The 22,464-nt window shown below is 42.8% G+C and overlaps 1 protein-coding gene across 4 annotated transcripts in view; it reads left to right on the top strand.

Moving 5' to 3' along the window:
• Positions 1-22,464, top strand: part of KAT6B (lysine acetyltransferase 6B) — a 287,405-nt gene that overhangs the window by 228,215 nt on the left and 36,726 nt on the right. For all 4 annotated transcript variants that reach the window (XM_019502376.1, XM_019502377.1, XM_019502378.1 and 1 more), the window contains exon 13: positions 2,378-2,471. In XM_019502376.1, coding sequence (XP_019357921.1) covers positions 2,378-2,471 — 94 coding nt within the window. The remainder of the gene's footprint in view (positions 1-2,377; positions 2,472-22,464) is intronic.

The raw sequence follows: 22,464 nt of genomic DNA, 5'->3' as shown, positions 1-22,464 counted from the left end.
GGTACAAGTTGAGTTGTTTGGAATTAGAAGAAGCTTAAGTTGGTTTCTGTCAACTTTTAAATAAGAAGTTTGTGTCTTGGCACACATATGGCTTCTATGTAATATTTAATATCATCAAAACTTTGAAAATCAGGTGATTTTTTTTTTTTAATTCCCCCTGAAAATTGTTCTCAGCCAGATGTGATCCAGCTGAATAGAATTATTTTTAAAGAAATCATCTGAATAATCAAAGTAGCACCTGTACTGAGGTGCTTTTGGATTGATTCAGTTCTCTCCAGATATGGTTCTTAAAAAGATTTTTACCATATTTTCTTGCATACCACATGCCCTTGCATCCCAAAAGATATGCACCTTATCTTTGGAAAGTGGAATGTCAAAAAAAAAAAAAAGATTTGTCATAGGCGACTGTGACTGAGTAAGTCCTTCTGGAAACATAGTTTCCAGGAAGCATGGCATCCTAGGAGACAGACTATGTGAATCAGTAAGAGGTTCCTGTATTTTAGATCCTCAGCAAAGCTGACTCCTAGCCATTGCAAGGGCCGTAGCAAGACTGTTAACTACTTCATTGTAAACAGTCCTTTATGAAAGTTCCTGTAAAAAATACTGTTGTTTCCACACCACAAGCCTCATCAAAGACTAGCTAAGACAATGTAGGGCAGGTTACTTGCTGCTTCAGGCACAAGCTGATGTGCTCAATCAATAGTTACAGCAAATTCCTTAGCAGCTGTGCAAGACTTAACACTGGACTCTTCTCCTTCTGTTTGCTGGGCCTGAGAGAAGCTTGAGCCATTTTGGTATCTGTTTGAGCACCGTATATGCATGCTTCTATTCCTCCCTGCTTCTGTTCCAGCAAAAAAAAATCAGCTTCCCTGTTTAAGATGTGCACTCCAATTTCGGAGGGCTGATTTTTGGGGAAAGGGTATGTGTGGTACGTAAATGAATATGGTACAACTTTAGTAGGCAAGAAATGTTAGCATTCCAGATGAAGACTGAAATTTGTTGTTCTGTTTCCCACCCCACCTATATTTTGGCCCATTACTCTCAACAGCTTACTTAGTCTCTGTCCATTGTTATGTTTATCATCCCAAATGTTGTCCCTGGCACTGATTCAGGAAAGTGCTTGAGCATCAAAGTCAAACATGCATTGAATGCTTGCATGAAAGGGGTCGTGTCTAAAGTAGCAAATGCCGTTTTTTATTGGTAAACTATCCCTGAATCTTTTGTGGTGGGTACAAAAAAAAATGCTCAGAAGTATATTCCAGGACTGTCAGCTTAAGAAGCTGGGGTCATAAACTGCACTATCTCTATAAATTATTGCAGGAGCTGGTAAATGTTTTTTGTGAAATATAGCCAAGGGGTAGTCAGATTTCAGAGCCACAGGAGAATGGTTTGAAGTGGGCCTGCTGGGATGTGCTATTTGGTATCTCCTTAGGTGTGGCTACCTTAAGTAGCTTCCTACTAATTCTGTTGTTCCTGCAGCTTTTTGTAGAATCTGCCTACCTGGATTTCACTAGTTTGACTTGTCTTTCATGAAGTTAGCTTCATTCAAATGGTCAATTAAAGTTAACTGTAGTATTGTTAAATGCAGCACAAGGCCTGCTTTAGAACTGTGGTGTGTCGAATTTGGACAGTTTCTTTTAGAATGTTACTGCCTCTTTATTGCATTCAGTTGTTAAACCACGAAAGCCAAAAATCCTTTGGCCTATATTACAAGAACTGCTTCCTAGTTTTGTTTATCCCCTCTTTTTCCTTTGTCTTATGCAGTCAGTGTAATCTTTGCTTCTATTGCGTTTGTGGTTATGTGATTTTTTTGTCAGAGTTGCAGGGTTCTGATGGCCCAACTATTTTGCCTTCACTTTGTATTCAGGGGAGAATGCATTTGGCTTGAAAAAAGCTGCACATGCTTCAAATATCACTTTAGTTAAACAATTGCGCTAGTGTTAGATATATTTGCTCAGGTGAGAGGCAGCAGTAAGTTATCTAACAATTGCTGCAAGCCCAACTTGCTGTCTTCAGTGAGTATGTGGATATTATTTTCCCCTTTTTATATCCCTGACAGAAAAGCCAGTGAAGCATGAAAAGAATTTTTCCCCCATGCTGCACTTAACCTTCATTATGCTGTTTATGCAATTCCTTAGGTATTTATGTTTACTTTTTAAGGTGCTGACTAGTCAGTTAATAAAAAAAAATTAGAGGGTGCATTTGACTGATGCTTCTCTCTTATAATTAATTAATACCATAGAATTATTCTGTTTTGGTATTGACCAGATATATCTGTTCACCTTACTGGAGTATTTTACAAGGACAGTGGCAGGTGCAGGGAATTGCCCACTTCAGCAGTGCTTTGACATACTTGATCTGTTTCTCCTTCCCTCAGGAAAAGCTTTGCCAGCAGAAGTACAATGTCTCCTGCATAATGATCATGCCCCAATACCAAAGGCAAGGATTTGGAAGGTTTCTCATTGATTTCAGTAAGTGAAGTGCTTTATTTACATTCATGATCCAGGGAGCTGATGGTTGTTATGGGAAACAGTAACATATAAAACTTTATTTAACCTGCTTTGTTATTTTTATCAATAGATAATGGGATTTCTATTTATATTTACATAGGCTAGAAAAGCTCCCTGAAGTGAAGAACTTACTGCTGCTCTGTTATTGTACTCCAGGAAATTGAGACTAGATCTCTCTGCAGTAATATTAGCTCACAAAGCTATTACCCTGAATGAATTGTCTAAATTACATTCCATTTTGCACTGCTCATTAGTACAAGAAGAGGCAATTATTTGTGATTAAAGCTAAAGAAGGTGTTAGTCCAAGGCATTCTCCACATTCTGATTTTTTTTAAACTTGTAATATATTTTAGCTGAACAATTGTTATGAAGAAGGAACATAATATTTCAATTTTTCTTCCAAAAAAGGAATCTCATTACCTACCTTCTGTAGTGAAAACCCTGCTTTGTTGCAAATTTATAAATTGGTATTCATGGTTATATCCTTGCTTGCTGTGTTATTATGCAGAGTTGTACATCTAACCTACTTGAAAAGCCTAGGCAACATTTGTACATGTGTCACCCTAATTTCCTCAATTAAAAGTTAAAAACAAAATTCTATGGATAAGTGTTTCAAATAAATGCCTTCAGTGCTGCTAAGTTAGAGAGAAGTTTTAGAATCAGGATTGGCATATGTTGCATATGACTAGTGAAATGGGGAATTGAGTTTTCACTTTGACTTTTTAGTTGTTAAAATATTATGAACAGTTAAGATAATCAGATTCCTGTCCTCAAGGAGCATGCAGGAGCATTTAAGTGTAAATAGAGTACATTACAGTATAACAGCAGGGCTAAGACAATAGCTTGTGACTATAGAATTTTGAAGTTCTCTGTCTTGCAGTGTTCTACTGAGCATGACTACATTCAGATTAATAAAAATACTTCTATAGTGCTTTTCAGCCAATAGGTTTGCAAACAATTAAGCTTCACAACACCCCTGTGAGATAGGTACAGATAGAACTGGATCACTTCATCCGCCATTGAAATTCATCCACCACTGGAGTGGAACGCAACAGCTGTCTTACTGTGTATACTAACATTTTGCAGAGCAGAAAGTAGAGAATACAATATACTTTTAAAACTGGAGGAGTTTAGGAAAGTAACTGCTAAGTAGAAATTTCCCTTGGGCATCAGATCAACACTTGCTCTTAAAAAGAGTTTGTGAACCTCAAACCCATGGCATACTTTAGATTTATGGGGTGATTAACATGTTAATTTCACCATAAATAATAACAGTGCTACACATTCAGCTGATTTATGGTGCCATAAAATGGTAAACAAATCACAAAGGTATTCCACAAAATATGTAAAACATCTTTGTGGCTTGTTTGTATGGTAACATAAATTGAATGTTTATCACCCTCATATCAATGCTGAGAATTGACCGATTGTTGGCATCAGCTTGGGGAAAGGAGTTAACATCAGGGCCAGGAAAGCCTCCATGTTGATGTAAAAAATGGGCTGGTGGTTGTGAGGTTCTCCAGTGTGGAGAGTCAAGGGTTTCTCTGTTTGCCAGGGGCCTGGCAGCTGCCAGGCCCAGCAGCCTTTCTTACTTTGCTCTGCAAGCCTGCATGGGCTGAAGAGCAGGATGCTTTAAAGTTCTAGGCTGTAGGGACCTGGTATAACCACAATTTGTAGATGTCCTGGAGCAAATGGATAGAGATCTACTCAAATCGCAATTTTGTGGTTCTTGCAGAAACTGCAGTTTGAGGCAGTTTCTGTGAAAAGTGGCCTTCCCCATGATTTTCAGTGGAACTGCTGGGAAAAAAAAATCCTGAAAATAAAATGCTGGCTCTCCATGGGACCCAGCAGTTCTCACTGCTGCTGGAACACAGAAAGGGAGCCAAGATGGTGGCTGCCCTCTCCTCCCTCCATTGCTGATTGGCTGAGAGGGCTGGCTGTCATGTGGTCCCACCCTTCTCCACCAGTCAACAGTGAGGGATGGTACCGCCTGAAGGGCAGCTCTGTCAGTCAGTCAGCAGCATGGGGGTGGGGGCCCTTGCTGTGAAAAACTATGAAAAAGGCAGTGGGCACCACCATCTTGGACTGCAAAATTGCCTGCGTGCCTCCCTAATTTCAGTAGGTACCTACACGTGGATCCTGGGATGGCAGGAGAGCACGTGAACCCAGGGATGGAGGAACAGTCAGATGATTGTTGGACCTGGTCCCAGACAGGGCTGGGTCAGACAGTCAGCTGATTGTCATACCTGCCCTGGACAGCCCCAGGTCTCAAACCAGTCCAGGGACTACCCAGGGCTGGGCTCTGAGTTTGGTACTTGCTACGGGCTAGAGACAGCCCTGGGTGTGGTTTAGAGTGTCCCCCTCCCTCCACTGGGACAGCAACTCAGTGGCATGATTGTGATCAGAGGAATTTCATGCCCTGTCATGTCTTCTGCCATGCACATCTGGCAGGTAGAAGGTGTGATGTTTGGGATGGGCCATATGGGTTTTTTTATCCCAGTCACACTGTTGTTTTAATATCTGTCAGGGGCCTCAGCTGCCACAAGTGATCAAGACCCTTCAGTTTTTGTCTTGTCTGAAAGAGGCTGTAGTAAAATAACTTCAAGCCCATGTAAAACCAGGTTGGAATGTTTTGGTTTTGAGCTGACTCAGAAGGCGGAGTGATACCTACCAAGCTGCCAACAATATTTCAAAACCTAGGTGGCCCTTAAAAGTCTCTTAAGTGAGAGTTGACTTTGCTTCATCTGTGCTTAGCTCTCTGAGATGTACTGTGTTTTATTATTTAATTAAGTCCAGAATGTTCAGGAATGCAGTGCACAGATATCTCAGTCTCCTCCTGGATTTCCTCCCAATAACTTTGCTATGTGCTATATTATCTGGTGGGACTATTCAGGCCTTGGAAATAGCCCTGCAGCAGCTTTTGTGTCCCGTTTATTCTTCTGTAAAGAGCTTACAGTGAATCTAGTTCCTTGGATTTTAGAGAAAGGACTTTAGAGCGTTGTACTTGCTGAGCTAGCTGAGGCTTCTACTAAAGCCGTTGCCCCCAACCTCCTGACTGTCTTAAAAACTTAAAAACATCTCCTCAAAGTTAATTCATACCCTAAACCTGGGCTCTCTGGAACACCTGCCAGACATGAATTAGAGCTGAGGTTTTACTTCTCTTAGTGTCATCAGCGAATTTGAACAGGGTGCTTTTTACCCCCTTGTCCAAGTCACTGATGAAGATGTTGAACAGTGCGGGCCCGAGGACCAAGCCCTGGGGGACCCCACTGCCCACATCCCTCCAAGGTGAAAATGACCTGTCCGCCACCACTCTCTGGGTATGGCCTGACAGGACCTACCTCTAATGAACCCGTGTTGGTTGCCCCTAAGCATAACCTCCCCTGCTGGTCCCTCATGGACATTGTGCCAGGATAATTCTCTCAAAAAGCTTACCCAGGATTGAGGTAAGACTAACTAGCCTATAGTTCCCTGGGTCCTCCTTCCTCCCTTTTCTGAAGATGGGAACCACGTTGGCCCTCTTCCAGTTCTCTGGCACCACACAAGAGCACTTCAGTGTGCCCCTCCTCTGACCCTGTGCTACTTGATGAGGATATGTATTCTCACCCCCACCTTTCCTCCCTGTCCTGTCCCTCCTGTACAGCCTATAGCCCTTGATATTCACTGCCAAGTCCTGCGTTGGGTCCCACCACGTTTCTGTGAGCTCCACTATGTCTGGGTTGGTGTCAGCTAGCAGGAGGGCAAGTTCCTCCTGCTTGTTTCCCATACGAGCGTTTGTGTAGCGGCATTTGAGGCCTCCTGTAGATGTGTGCACTGGCCCCCTAAACTCAGCATTGCCCTGGCCCCTGTTGCTTACCTGGGTATTTGTTCTGCTCGTTGGTCTAGGCTGGGCTGTACTTGTGGGTGCCGCTTGGTTTAGTGGTCCAAGGCTTCCTCTGCTCTCATCTTCCCCTTCCCCCGACGAGCCTAGTTTAAAGCCCGCCAAAGGAGATCCGCCACTACCTAGAAGAGAACACACACTTACCTTTGGGGGAAAGGTGAAGCCCATCCCACCCGAGCGAGTCCTAGGAACACACATGGAAAAGTATAGTAACAGTGAGGACCTAGTAACTGAGGTATGATTTTGTTACAGGGATGCTTTTAACTGGACTAAGATAACCTGCATGCCTCTAATTCAGCAGTGAAGGCATATCCTCAGATAAGGTTTCATCTGCCTTGCATTTGTGTAGGCCTCATCCTGCAGAGTAGGCATAAGTGCTGCCTAGTGGATTGATGAATGACAAATGAATTTTTCAAGAAGGAACTAAGATAGCTTATGTCTTTTCTTTCCCATTTCATAACTTTTGCTGATCTCCATATGTACTCTTCTCTCCATTTCCCAAACTGCTTTTCATTGGAACGTCTGAGAATTTGTCGGCACTACAATGCTTCTGCTGGCAGAAGCATTCTAGAAGCAGCTGCCAAAGAAAGCCATCAGAGCATGTCTCTACTTGTGCAACTTCTGACAGCTCCTGCAGAAACTGCATGGTCCACTACAGCAGCTGTGTTGGCAGGGTGCACATACACCCTGGGAGGCATCAGCTGTTAAAGGGACCGTGGCAGCTAGCAAAAAGCCCATGCACATTTACATGTGCTTCTTACTGGCTGCTGTGTGGCAGCAGAAACCTTCTGTTGCTTTCAGAGTGGCTGTTACTTTTTTGGCAAAAAGAAAGGGTTCTTCCACCATAGGGAGCTGTGAACGTGGATGCGTGCAAAACTGCAGTATAGGCCAGGTCCAATAGTTCTATCTCTCGTGAATCTCATTTTTCTGCTCATTGCCACCTATTTTGAGAATAGCAGGTTTAATAATCACATACTTAGAAGAGAGCTTTACACAATGATCTGGAGAAGCAGGGCACAATGCACAACATGCTGTATAGGATAAAATTAAGTCCCCTCTTTCTTACCTGTCTGCACAAGCAGAGATTTGAATAGGAATCACAACATTTACCTAAAACATTGGTTTGCACAGTGTTCATGTGTTCTTATGAACTTGTCACAGAGAGTTTGTAACTTAGACATAGTTACAAACAACTTTCTTCACAAAATAAACATCACACAAAATTTTCCTCTGTATTTGAACTAGAAAGAATTGTTGAATCTTACATTTTGTTAAGTGATAATCAGTTATATCAGTTGACTCTGTAAAGGTAACCAGCTTAGTTTGTAGTCCAAAAATCAAAATTGGGTTCACCAGCTTGTAAAGTTAATTTGGTAACGTAATGTTTCATGGTTTTGCAGTTCTGAGAAATGTGTCAAAACAGTAAGATGCACAGCAATAACATGTCTTTCATGGTTTATGATGATCGGTGTACAAAATTAAAAAAGCACACCTTTTGACTTTGTGTGTGTCCAGACCTGATATTCTGGAAAATTTTTAGGCCACTTAAGAGAAATTATGGTTGTATAAGCATTTTATGTAACTGATTAGTTATACTCTATTAATTGTTTTGTTTTTTAAATTCATCCTGTTTGTGTGCAGTTTAAACAGCATGGGATCTGATACCTGGCAGGTGTTTTTACTTGGATTTCTCACACTTAGTTTGTCTTTAGCAGAAGGTCAGATGGACTCTTATTGTTGGTCCAAGAAGAAGGTATCTTGAGCTTATGTAAAAGCACATGTGCACATGTGTGTGCACACATGTACATACACTTGGATTCCAGAATATTGCATTCTTTGTGGAGTTGGATGAAGGCATGGCTTTCACCTCCATTTTCTAGCATCCTACACAAAGCAGCCTTTCGTGCTTGGCTGCTTCTTGGTATCCTGAAGTGGATCTGCTGAGGTTTTTTATAGAGCAACTGTAGCATTGTGCTGGAGGCAGCCTGCTCCATGGTTTCCAGAACCTGGTTGATATAATAATCAGATTATTCCCTGAGGGATCTCTGTAAGGAGTTGTTGGGGAGTCAGTGGTATCTTCCCAAGTTAAGTGTTTTATAGGTCAGTTCTCGATGTATTCAAAAGTAAACTAGTGACAAAGCTGTCTCATGATTATAGAACATAATCCATCTTTGCGTACACCAGATAATTGTTTGCTACAAGCATTTTGTGTCTTTGCTTGAGTGGCTGCAGTAATCCATAGTATTGCCCACACTCTTGGGATACCCATTCTTTAAGCAGGTTTCACTGCTATGATGGTATAGAATGAAAGTATTGGATGTTGTGACCGTTTCAATGCAGCTGATCTACCCATGTTGTCTTGCAGTCCTGTTAGAACCTCCATCAGTTTCTTTGCATATTTTGTCATAGTTCCTTCCTGTTTTCTTTCTTCTTCTGAGTTACTTCAGCTTCTGTTACTGTTGTCCATCGTTTCATTTCTGATTTTGTTAGACAGAATGCCTGTAATCTTCAAATTTCCCTTATTTCCAGATATAATGAACAGACAGTGCTGATGAACATTTAATAATGCAAAATTTGTGCTATTTAATGGCTTAAAAATAGTAAACCTCTGGAACCTGTGCTGGGAACTGTGTGCTGAATACCCATAATGAACTGATACTGCAACAATTGCAGAAAAAGATATGTGAGGATATAGTGAACAGGTATACCAGGACAGGTTGAGTGGGAACTGTTATGTTCTGGTGGTTCAGATGAATCGCTGTAAAAATGCAGTTCTGTGGCATAGGTGATGTCTACCTTAGCCCAGTATGATTTTTCTTGAGGGCACTTTACAGGTCCATTTATTTACAATAGTTTGGTTTTTTTTCGTTACTGACTGTGGTGGATCTACACATGAAATTAATGCAAAGCAGTAAACTCTGGTGCTTATTGTGCTGGAATTTATTGCTTCTGGGCGCTGCATTTACATGTGCACTTGGGACCACAGCGCGTTGAGCTGGGATGAAACAGCACCAGCTGGCAGGGAAGTGGGGGGCATCAGCCTACCAGCCCAGGGCTCCATCCCAGGTCAGTGTGCTGTGGAGGGGCTGGCTGGGGCATGACGGTGCTCAAGTGCAGGGCAAGCTGTCAACCAACCCTTGCACTGAAGCACCCTCATGTCCCAGCCAGCTTCATCAGCATCTAAAAGTGTGGTGCTGTGCAGTAAGTAACATCACTGTAGCATAGTACTTGTATTTACAAGTACTAACCTACAGTGGGGTTAATTAGTTTTCTGGGGTCTAATAGGGCTGCATATGTAGACGCAGAGGATTTACCTGTGGAGCTAATTAGGGAGCTCTGCAGTAAACTTTCCGTCTCGTGTAGATACATCCTGCCTTATGTTGACTGGGCTCTTCGTTCCTTTTTTTGCCCTATTCTTTGTTAATTAGGAGATAATCATTCTTAACTGAGGGATGACAGCCTGCTTGAATTGTTTTGCTTTTGCCTTTGTGCTGTATCCTCTAGTTCCGCTTGCCTGTGCATTTGGGCTAGCATATCTTTTATTTTGACTTGCCCTGTGTTTTAATATAGGAAACTTTAATGCCTACAAAAGATCACTTTACCATTACATGTAAAACTAAGTTTGCATGACAAACAGTAGTACCTTTAACACAACTGAGAAATATCAGTTTGATCCTAAATACCTAAAGGATACTAATGCACTTATAAAAGACAATATAGGAAAACAAAAGCTAGTACAACATGCTGATGTATTTTCTTTTCCATCAGCTTGCAACAGATCCTAGTTTGTTTCCTACTGAGATGTGCAGCTCTCAATTAGCATAAGCTGCCCAAGACAAAAAGTGCCTTATTGGTAGATAATAGGGTAAAGCAGCTAAAATCTAATAGAGGAAAAACAAAACTTAATGAGACCATCTCAGTTCATCAGTTTCATTTTGCTTCATATGGAAAGTAGGTACTTAATGACCAACTGTGTGACCTTTCTGGCTGGTTCAGTTCCCCAAATCAGATGATTTTATTTCTTGGCCAAGTTCCCTTTTTGTTTTATCCAAAGGGGTTAGTAAATCTTCAGGTCTTAACAACTGAATCTAAGACCATTGTTAATCCATGTAAATTCAGTAGGTCCCACATTAGAAAAAAAGATGAAAAAGAAAATGTGAACACGAGACATTCATAAAAACAATTTAATCCTGTCCCAGCAGAAATAAATTTATCTGTGGATAAACCAGAAACTCAGGTTTTCAGATGTCATGGGAAGCATATGGTAACTTCCCAGATGACAGCAAAGAGGCACTGGTATGATGCTTTGCAGTCCATTCTTCACAGTTAAGGACTTCATGTGTAGCTCCCAAGGACATTAATTGTTTAGATACTGGCTGTGCATTGGCTTCAGACTGAGGAATTGGACTAGGGCTTATCAAGCAATGCCAATATCTGGATAGCATAACTGAGGGGTAGTGACCAGGAAAGTAGCCCAGGGCACTGCCTTTGTGGGGCACACAAAAAATGCTGCTGCCAGCACCTACAGCATAGCAGCCAGTACTGCTGCACTTGCTGCTGCTGCCCGGTCATGCATCTATATCATAGCAGACCTTAACAAGAACCTGATCAGTGACAGTGAGGACTGTATGGTCAAAGGGGTCCTCAAGAGCAAGGACACTTTTTTTTTTGCCAGCCAAGAACTTGGGCATTTGCCAGAGAATGCTGAACCGGATATAGAGCTATTTCTGCCCACAGCCCATCTACCTGCCATCCCCAACATTGTTCTGTTCAGCACAAAGCCTGTGATTGACAAAGGTAAGTGTACGTGCTTTCTGGATTAGCTGTTTGAACATCAGCACACAATCATACAATGTTAATGTTGCTGTGCTTTGGGCTGCCATCATGGGTGGATGTAACAAAATGCTGCCTCCTAAAACTCCCCCAGCTTTGGCGTTTCAAATTACAAGCCCTGTATGCAGATATAGTGACTTCCCTCTTCTCCCTCCCCTCCCCCACTGTGCAACCACTTTCCTCAGTCCTTGGATGTCTTGAGCCTCAGCAGCGTTGCAGCTGCATTTACTGCCCCTCTAGTTACCTAACATCATCTGGCCTCACGTGCTTCCTCCAAGTCCTCTGGTTACCAAACACAGAAGGCCACAGAGAGCTGTTCATTTTAGCAATGTGTCTCAACAGTTACAAGTATATTCCGAAGACCAAGAAATAGCATTTTTGTCCACAACAGTAAATTCCACAGACAAAACATTTCAGTTTACGGCCAGCTTGTACATAACTTACTGATCCCTCCCATACACAAGTTCAACCAAAATGATTTAAGTTAACACTAAAATGGGTTACTGATAAGCATTCAGAGTACATTAGACCTGGACTGTGTCTGTTTGGGAGATCAGCTGAAGCGTTAAGAATACAGGGAATGTTTTAACAATGCTGAGGATGGCTAATTTGTTCCTGGTTCCTGGGCTGGTAGCCCTACCATCTTCCATTCCTGCAGAACCTCTAAAGGCACCATCATACATGCAGTAGCAGGTCAGGAAAGTTTGTAAGGCTAGTTGGGGTTGCCTTTAACATTTACAAAAGGTTGCTTGCTTGTTAGACGTCACAGAGACATGTCCTCCAAGATTATGGAAGCCCAGAAGTCGTCACTAAGATAACTTAACATGGTCTATTAACATCCCCTCACACAGCCCACCCACATATTTGTATCATTTGTTGAGCAGTGTGCATTCCAGTGCATGGAGCACAAGGGACCTCTGCTCAACCAGGATAAATAGAAAGGTGAAGTGAGGGCTCCTCCACATCAAAGGAAAGCAGATTGCTCATTAGTGGTTCAGTACAGAAGCCAGGGCTTTGACCCACAATTCATCCTGCACACCATAATCTGCTGCCTGGTCCTGCAAATACCTTAGCAGCTTCTCTCTTCTCTTCTTTAATGTGGCTACCTACACTGAGTTTTGGGAATTAGGCTAAAAGAAAACTGGCCATCAGCAGGGTATGCCAAGATTACAAAGCAGTCCTGGAGTTGACACCTATGTCATTGTGGATAGGTTGAGGCTTTATCTTTGGAACTGTGGGAACAGCATGAAATAATAACATAGGCAGGGTTGCTGTGGAAAGCTTGGGTAACTCAAAGTCCTGGAAGAAGTGGAGCAAGAAGAAGTTTCATTTCTCTGTCATATGAACCAGGGCTGAAGATTTCTGAAGGGAGTGCAACTAGGACTGCTGTGTGGAGGTGGTGGGGAGTGACACAGGGAGAAGCTTGAATCGGTTGAAGGAACTGGTTTGGGAGAGCCTGCCTGTGAACAAGAAGACCATCATATTACCCATGGAGCCTCTGGACCTGATTAAGGGAGTAAACCGAGTAGCAGATGTAGTCTGGATCTGGATTTGGATCTGTCAATCTGGATGTACATATTCTGTAAGCATTGCCAGAGTCTATGTGGAGGGCCTGGTGCTTGCCTACATTACTAGTGGCCTGAAAGAAATTCGCTTTTGAGGATTTGCTTAAGAACACATAATGCTGGGAACACTGGTACACAATTGGTGGGACCCTTGGCCACAGCTTCTCTGTTGCTGATGGGAAGAAAAGAGTCAGTCTCCTTTGACCCTTTGACTTTGTACCATGTTGTCTTGAAGCCATATTGTTCCACCTTCTAGGGGCCCAGACTGGCCATAAGAAAAGGGAGTTTTGTTCTCTGTGGCTCTGAGTTTCCCCTACCACAGAACACTTATTAATTATTTTACCCAGCAAATACAAAAGTTAGTTGAAGTATGGGATTTCCATAAGTAGTCCAGGACATGTAGAGTATGCAAACCAAATGCATCTGCTATGTAAATAATTTAAGCATTCCCTCCTGTTCTCCACAACCTATGCAGATTTCATGAGACTGGGGAAAAAGGTACCATTTCTGTCTACAAAGAAGGCATCCTTGTAAGCAGTGAGCCTTCAGAGCATCTCTCTCCAAACAGGCCAGTAGACCCAGGCCTAAACTGGGCAGAGGATAAAAGCATGAAGAGGGCTGGGTAGCACATATGGCTTCTATGCAAGCAGAATTAATCACAATGCTGAGGGAGTCATCATGGAGCTCAGTAGCATGTAGGCATTTTTACATACTTTCCTGGGGTAGATGCTCAGTGAATTCTGAATGAGGTATCCCAGCTGTTGTCATTGCAGATTAATTTAGGTTCTGATGGCTGAAGCCTCCATGCCTCCATCAACTCTGGTCCTCCTCTTTGCTCTCACAGAAGTGCATGGTATAGCAGGTAAACAGAAGGCATTGTTCAGCTTGCTTCCAGTTCAGCACTGAGCACACCTCATCTGGCCTTCAGCCACCAGAGAATACATTCATTTGTTTTCCTTCAGCTGCTTAGTTCAGAGCTAGAGAGTTCTTTTCTTAAATCAAGGTGCCCCAGATAAAGCTTCCTGAGCCAAAGTAGCAGTGGGGTAGGCAGAATTGTTGAGTATCAGTGAGGACAGTCATATCATTGATCCCTATGCTTCAAAGTGTTTGGGAAACTTTCTTCATTAGGAAAATTAGGTGGAGTTGTTGAAAATTCCAATATTGTGCACTCATTGTGACTAGCCTGCACTAACATGGGTCAGTCTCCCATGGTGTTTGACCAGGCCCTGCAGCACAATGGAGAAAAAAGCCTCCTGCTAGAGCCCTAAAACCTGATCTGGAGCAAGGAATAGGATTCTGCATTTTCTCTGTCGCTGTACCAGAATTGAGGAAAATCCCATGCGTCTAAAGTAGTTATTTAACATCCTAAAGTGAGGGAGCTTCATGACATACATGGATAGCACTTGGTGAACTCTGTCTTCCAACATGTTTTTATGGGGGACTGCTAGCTTCCAGATAGCAGCTGCTGTCAGTTCTCCATGGATGGGGGGAGCCTTGGGTTTGATGGTCTGACCATGTAGTTCTGGGGCTAACTCCACATGGGTTTCCAGTAAAAGCATTTCCTCATCTTAAAGCTGTCTTGTCACTGCTGGCTGTTCCAGGTCTGTAGCACAATCCTTTCATATGAGTTTTTGTTTACTCTACCAGAATTGGAGATGGCCCTTGAGGAAGGTAGGCATGCAAAATAATTACTTGGATAACCTAATTTTTTGTTGGGTACTTGCCATCACAGGAAAGCAGGCCACTGGTGTGCAGTAAGTGTCTTGGTAACTGAATTGTCCATCTCAGTTCTGTAGTTTTTCTCCTGCTGCAGCAAGATTTGCAGTTGCTTGTTTATGTGGCTTAGGACTTGCCATGAATTGTATACTTGGTGGCAGGAAGTCAAATGCATTGTAACTGTTTGGTGATGGCTAGCATGTAGTACTATGCTAAGCTGATGCGCTGCCTCATGATGTCCGACACCATCTGTTGGTCCCGCGACATCTACGTGGAACACATCACGGGCCACCGCCAGTACTCCGACCCCACCAGACGAGCTGCCGCCGGACCAGACCCAGAGGGCACCACCTGAACTGCCTCCCCCCCGCCCTTCACTTCACTCCAAAAGGATTCTTCCACCACGGATGACCCCGCTCCACCCCAAGAGGACCCCCGCGATTAGACCATATGGACTGAGATGCTTCCTCCGAACCACCTCCTCCACCATTGCGGACCATTGTAACGGGTTTGTGTGTATCTATCTCCTTTCTCTCTCAGCATCGCGAAACCCCTCCCTCCCCTTCCCCCACTGCCCACCCCCAGCCTAGTTGGCTAACATTGTATTGCCTGTAACCTAGTTGCGCGGCTCTCCTCACCCCCATCCCTCTACTGTTAGTCCCTCGCTCGGGCACTCTGTATTTGCATATCAGCTTTGTCATCTTTTTTCTGGATTCCCAATCCTAAACATTTACTAATAAAAGTCAATCTGTTGAGGAGATTAGTAGGGGACACACCCAAGCTGCTGCCCTTACACTTGCAAGTGGTGCACCCAAAAAGAAGTTGCCAGGTTAATCTTGGGATTTTCTTCATGGCTGAAGGAAATTGAAGCTTCTGGATGCCCATCTACAAACATTCCTCCACATCATGTGGCATGGAAGGGTCAGCACTGGAAAGGATTCTGGGGTACTAGCTCCCACTACTATTAACACATTCCATGACCAGGCTCACCCATACTCTCATTCATGGTACCTGACCACAGCCTACTTACTTGTGTACAGGTGCTTTGGGATGATTTTGTCCATGTTTGCCTCAAGCTTCACCTCTGAAGCCCACCAAGCATCAGCCATCAAATCAGTAGGTCAGGCTGTAAAAGGGAACGCACTCCTACCCCACCACAGGGACGGGGCTCTTGTAGGAGTGCGGGAAAGCCTAGGGCTTCCAAAGGTAAGTAAGGCTGCCAATATGCAAGTGCCAGGAGCCTGGGAAACAACCAGGAGGAGCTGCCCCTTCTGCTAAAAAGAAATGACTATGATCTCGTAGGGATAATGGAGACCTGGTGGGACTCCACCTATGACTGGACCACAGGTATAGGTGGCTATACCCTGTAGAGGAGAGATTGTGTTGCAAGAAAGGGTGGGGTTGTAGCTCTTTATGTGAAGGAGCAATACACTTCCCTACAGGTGGAGATTGGCAACCAAGGAGGGTGACTTGAGACCCTCTGGGTAGAAATAAGGGGAGAATATAGTGAAGGGGATATAACAGGAGGAGTCTACTACTGATCTAGTCAAGAGCAAGAATTTGGCCACAAATTCAGTGAACTGGCTGAGGCTGCATACTCTCGGTGCATGGTTGTCATGATCAACTTCAACTACTCAGACATCTTGTGGGAAGAGCACTAAGTCAAATCCAATTGGTCGCAATGCTTCTTCACAAGCATTGATGAGCTCTTTTTGTCACAAGAAGTATATGGACTGACAAGGGGCAAGGCACCGCTGGACTTGGTGCTGGCCAAAGGGGATGATCTAGTGGGCAACGTGAGAATCAAAGGGAAGCTGGGAGACAGTGACAACGAGTTGATCACTTTCTCTATTCACCACAAAGCTGGCAAGTCAGTCAGCAATGCAGAAGTCCTTGACTTTAGGAAAGCCATCTTTCATAAGCTCAAGAAGCTAGTTGTTGAGGCCCTGAGAAGCCATAATCTGACGGGGGGGCAGTCCATGATGAGTGGTTGCTCCTCAAGGATGCAATCCTTGAAGCACAAGGGAAGTCCGTTCCAGCACTCAAAAAAAAAATAGCAAAAGGGCTGGGCAACCCCCTTGGCTCAGTAGGGAACTCATGGACCTCCTGCACCTAAAAAAAGAAACATATAAGGGATGGAAGATGGGAAAGACCACTAAGGAAGAGTATTGAGTATCACAAATCAAGAACATTGAAAAGTCCTTCTTTAGATATGTGGGAAGTCAGAAAAAATACAAGAGTAACATTAGACCCTTATTAAACCAAGTGGGGCAGCTAATAACTGGCACCCAGGGAAAAGCCAATCTTCTTAATGACTACTTTGCATCAGTCTTTCATCAGCCCAATGGGATCAATCTGTCTGACAAGATACAGGATCACCCTGGGAAGGGCAAACATGCACCCATCATTGATGTTGATCTTGTGAGGGAACACAATGAGAGGCTGGATATCCACAAATTAGCTGGCCTAGACAGAATGCACCCAAGAGTGCTAAAGGAACTGGCTGACATCATAGCATGGTCAGTAGTGAGGATATTTGAGAACTTGTGACGCTTGGGCGAGGTGCCTGAAGATTGGAGGAGGGCCAGTATGATGCCCATCTTCAAAAAAGGGAGGAAGGAAGATCCATGGAACTACAGGCCAATCAGCTTGACCTCAACCCCTGGAAAGATCTTGGAAAAAATCATCGAAGAAACCATTAACAACAGGCTAATAGAAGGTAACGTTCTGAGAGATAGCCAACATGACTTTGTTGTGGGTAGAACTTGTCTGACCAATCTCATTTCCTTCTATGACCAGGTGACACATCAGCTGGAGAAAGGAGAAGAGGTGGATATCATATTTTTGGACTTGAAGAAAGCCTTTGACCTGGTGCCTCATGATGTCCTTGTGGAATAATTTGGGACTTGCAGCCTTGACAATTTCACGTTCCAATGGCTGAGGAACTGGCTCCGTGGGAGACCGAGAGAGTGATAGTTGATGGAACCAAGTCAACATGGAGCGTGGTGATCAGTGGCATCCCCCAGGGCTCTGTTCTCGGAGCTGTACTCTTCAATGTGTTTATAAACGACCTGGACTCTGGTGTCAGAAGCGGACTGGCTAAGTTTGCTGATGACACCAAACTATGGGGAAGTGCAGTCACTCTAGAGGATAGGCTGGCAATCCAGGCCGACCTTGACAGACTTACAAGGTTGGTGGATCAAAACCTGATGGCATTCAACATTGAGAAATGCAAGGTGTTTCACCTCGGGAGAAAAAATCCACGCACTTATAGGCTTGGCAGTGCTACACTCACTAGCATCTCAACTGGAAAAGATTTGGGGGTCATGACTGACCACGAAATGAACATGAGCCACCAATGCGACACCACAGCCACCAAAGCAAACAAAACTGTGGCTTGCCATTTACCAACACATCTCAAGCAAGACCCAGGAAGTCATCCTCCCACTTTACTTGGCCTTAGTGAGACCACAGCTGGAATACTGTGTCCAGTTCTGGGCTCTGCAATTCAGAAAGGATGTGGAATAGCTTGAGAGAGTCCATAGGAGAGCCACGTGAATGTTTAGAGGACAAAAGAGCAGGCCTTATGAAAAAAGGCTGAGAGACATGGGACTTTTCAGCCTGGAAAAGCGTAGGCTCAGGGGTAACTTGGTGGCAGCCTATAAGTACATAAGGGGTGTGCATCAGGAACTGTTCACCAGAGCACCCCATGGGAAGAGAAGGCCCAATGGTCACAAACTCCTGGAAGATCATTTTAGGCTGGACATAAGGAAAAACTTCTTCACTGTCCAAGTCCCCAGGGACTGGAATAGACTTCCCCTAGAGATGGTGCAAGCACCTGCCCTGGATACTTTCAGAAAACACTTGGATGCCTATCTCGCTGGGATCTTTTGACTCCTCCTGACTTCCTGACTTTTGGGCAGGGGGCTGGACCCAATGATCTTGCAAGGTCCCTTCCAGCCCTGGTGTCTATGAAATTTATGAAGGCTTACCCGTGCATAGCAAAAGGAGGTCAATCAACAGCAGCACATCTTATGAAACAGTTTCTGGGGATGCAGGCATGAACAAAAACTTTCCTGTGGGAGCAACTGGGGAAATAGACTATCCATGAAAGCATTACTGTTGTAACATCTATCCTATTATTCTGCTTGACAAAAAAGTTATCACTATACTTGTTTTGCAGTTAGGGGAATGTAGTCACAGAGGTAAAATTACATGCTCGTGGTTACTCTGGAGGTCAGTGGTAGAGCCAGAAATAGAACCTTTAGTTTCCATCCAGTGCTGTATTCATTTGGCCATATGATCCTCTAGAAGGAAGTGACTGGAGCAGGAGATGAGGAGTTGGGCTTCTTAATCTGCAATAATACACTCTTCTTGGCCTTCAGTACTTCTGCCCATGCATCCTTCAGTGCACTCTGATCTTTGAGGGGGAAAAAAGAGTTTTTTTCTGCTCTTCTGTTTGTCTGTTTTAGAAACGCCAGCCTGTCTTCAAGAGGAGGAGACCATGGGAAGCTTAATTAAGTAGGGCCCAGACCTACAAAGTACTGAGCATTCTGACCAAGATCCAGCAAAGCACATTATGCACATGAGCAGTCTTACAGACCTCAGTCTTAAACATGAGCTTGAGCTCTCCCAGATTGGGGCCAGAGCACTCAGCACATTACAGGAATGAACCCTTAATTATTGTGAAATAGTTTTATAGCCACTGCTAAAAGACCACATCGAAGTAAAAAGCCAAATGGTCTCCAAGCTTTTGCATCTGGTATCAGTGGATTTTGAAATGCCAAAGTATTATGGGGACTCACTGACTCTTCCTAGTTAGGGTGTGATAATAGAAGCCAATTGTAACCTTGTTTGATTCTCCAGATTTTAGCTTTGAATGTGGTTTTGGCTTGGAAATTGACAAGTTTGATTTGAAAACTAAAGCAAGCACTCGTATTTGCAAAGTTTGAAGAAAAATATTCAAATGAAATTTCAGTCTTTTGAAGCACAACCAGACAGAAAGTAGCAGATGTCTTCATTTGAAACTTGGACTTTTTTTCTACCTTGGTTCTCATGAAATGTCACTGCCTCTTCCAGCTTTACATACATATCCATATCCTTTAAAAAACCTAAGCATTTGATGCAATTGTACATGATCTGTAATCTGTAATTTAGGAAAGTTTTTATTAACAATTATTTCTTGTGAATAATTGTAGGCCCAGCCCCATTGATGTCAGTGAGAAGTTTTTCTTTTTGCCATGAACTTCAGTAGGAACAAGAATTGACACTCTAGCTGGCTGTAACTTAGAAAAAGCATAAAATATATCTCTAGTTAATGGGCTATTACTTTAGTTTATGGTTGGACACCTAGTAGAAAACCAAATTTCCAGTCTTGGGTCTTTGGGTTTCTGGTTTACTGTGAAGATCCTTGCTGTAATTTGAACTATATAAAGACAAGTTGTGTTGAGGAGAAATTTAGTAATTGTTGCTTGAGTGTAGCACTGATAAAATGCAGTTGGACACAACAGGTAAAACTTCACAACTGAATAAATGTGCATCCATTGTTATGGCTGGAAACCAAGGCAGGTGCAAAAATACAGTAATTAAAATGGACTCTGCTATTTACTACATTCCTAAAGAGAGTGCAAAAGATGTGCAAGCTTCTCTGATGGCCAAGCTATGACAGACTTGTAGGACTGAAAGGAAGTAGTGACTTTTAATACCAAATTGATATTTAGACTGAGGCCCAAGAGCTGGAAAGTTTTAATGTATTTGTACATTGGTGTTGTGGGTGCATTTGTGTATTTATGTGCATTTCATTTTGATCCATCCCTTGGCATATTGAAAAGCTTTCTGTGCAGATGCAAAACTGAACTTTCTCTGAAGAAGAGTGTTGAGCAGGAAATTTTTGCCATCTGATACAGATGCTTTCCTGTTCTGCAAAGCAAAGATTAGAAAACAGCATGGGAATGTTTTTTTTCTGTGAGTGGACAGTTGCTGAAAGAGTTACTTATAAACCTGCTCTGCCTCTGTTGTGATGCATGAACAGGAATCTAACTCAGAACAAATGCGTATGATTCCTGGACTAGTTTAAGTAATCAGTTGATTTTTCTGGTTTGTATTTCAAGATTGTTTTAGGCTGGCCATGCTGAGGACATTTTCCATTTATTTTTTCATTGACTTCCACCAAACTTGTTTGCATATTCTCTTAGAGAATTTTATTAGCTATATGCTGGTCACCTTACTGTGAAGCTGATTGGAAGCCTATAACTTCCAAATGGGTGGTTGAATTATTTGTCTCTCTTGATGTGGGAGATGACTGCAGGGGACGGGCTGTGAGTTTGTGGGAACCTAGCAGCACTGAATGCCTGATTTGATTTGATGTTCTTTTATGAAAATTGATGATGTTGATGACCTGGAGGCAAGAGTTTGGCCTCCCTAAATAACCAATAACAGGCATTCTGTCAAGTTGAGATTTAGGTGAAAGAGTGATTTCTTCTAAAGATCAATTTTTTTAAACTGTTTTTTTTTGTTGATTTATGATTATTCCAAGAAAACCAGCCTCTGGGGATTTCTTGGCATCATTTTTGTGTAGCTTCAAGACATTGTGCATTTATCATAACAGTGAAAGAAATCAGGCTTGTCACTTCAGATGTCAGGGCCAAGACTGTTCTAACCCAAGAGCATCTCTTTCAGTTGCAACTTGCTGACACTGAGAGCAACCAAGAGCAGGACTAAATGCATACTAACAATGAAGACAGGGCATCTGGTGGGCAACATTGACTTTAGAGTATACTGAGTGAGTAGGCAAGCTCTCTATCTAGAAAACTGAAGGAGAGGGATTGACCCAAAAGCTTCATAGATTTTAATAAAAAAAACCTGCATCTTCATTGATCAGCATATTCACTTATACTGTCAGCCACATAGTTCAACTATATTGCCAGTGAGTTAATGAAAATAGCAGGCACTTACTTACCCATGGTAGGTGTGTCACTTTCTGTTAATTTCAGTGTCTGTAGATGTTGCAGTAAGAGAGTGTCTTTGCCAAGATAACTTCACGACTTCTTTAGCAGGCTGTTTGTAGATATTGTCAGTGTTACCTGAGACACAGGATTGCTTCAAATAATACAAAAACAAACAAAACAAAACAGAACAAAAACTTGGAATGCCTCCTGCAGTCTTCATCACTCCTGAAATGCCCTGAAGAAACGGGAATGATGTGAATTCCACATAAATCCCATAAGCCTGCCTCTTTTAGGAGCTAACAGAAGATTTAAGATCTGAAAAACTGGCATTAAGATGTTTTGTGTTTACTTCCTTTTTTAGTTCTGATATTCTTTTCTCTAGTTCCTACCAGGAAACTTCAACATGGACTTCTTCAATTCAATTCACCTGTTTTAAAATGTTTAAATATTTCCACAGTTTATTGAACCCTAAAACACAAATGTATTATACAGACAGGTACTGTTATGTTAAAAAATCTCCTGAAAATTTGTGTTGAGACTCTTAATACTGGACATTGTCTTCAGTCAGAATTACAGGGGGACCCAAGGAATGGTTGCTATGTGGCATTGTCCCTTTGTACCTGCTCATGCCCACGTGGCAGCCTAAGTAGATGTAACACCTAAATTAGCTTAATTTTGCATGCCACCACTGTTTTGCAATATTATCCTCATTCTTCCATCCCTTTTCAAGTCTGTTGTCCCTTAAATTCAGTTGAATTGTCTTCATACATTCCCTCTTTCCATTCCATGTTTTCTCTTTCCTTCTTATTCCTTCATCCTTTCCTCTCTGCTTAGTTACTCTTTTGTGCCTTATTTACTCATGGTATTCTCCCACAGGTAATCATTTTCTTCCTATCATTTACCAAATTCTGTTTCCTCACACACTCTTGTTTTATCACACGCTCACTTTAGGTCTATTCCTCCCTCATACACAAGTTAAAAGGCCTTCGAGCCATTTGCCTGCTTTGTTTCCT

This window comes from Gavialis gangeticus, unplaced genomic scaffold (genome assembly GCF_001723915.1).
Source record: "Gavialis gangeticus isolate Ggan-Ray unplaced genomic scaffold, GavGan_comp1, whole genome shotgun sequence".
NCBI classification, from domain to species: domain Eukaryota; kingdom Metazoa; phylum Chordata; order Crocodylia; family Gavialidae; genus Gavialis; species Gavialis gangeticus.
This window is presented reverse-complemented; position numbering and strand designations above follow the sequence as displayed.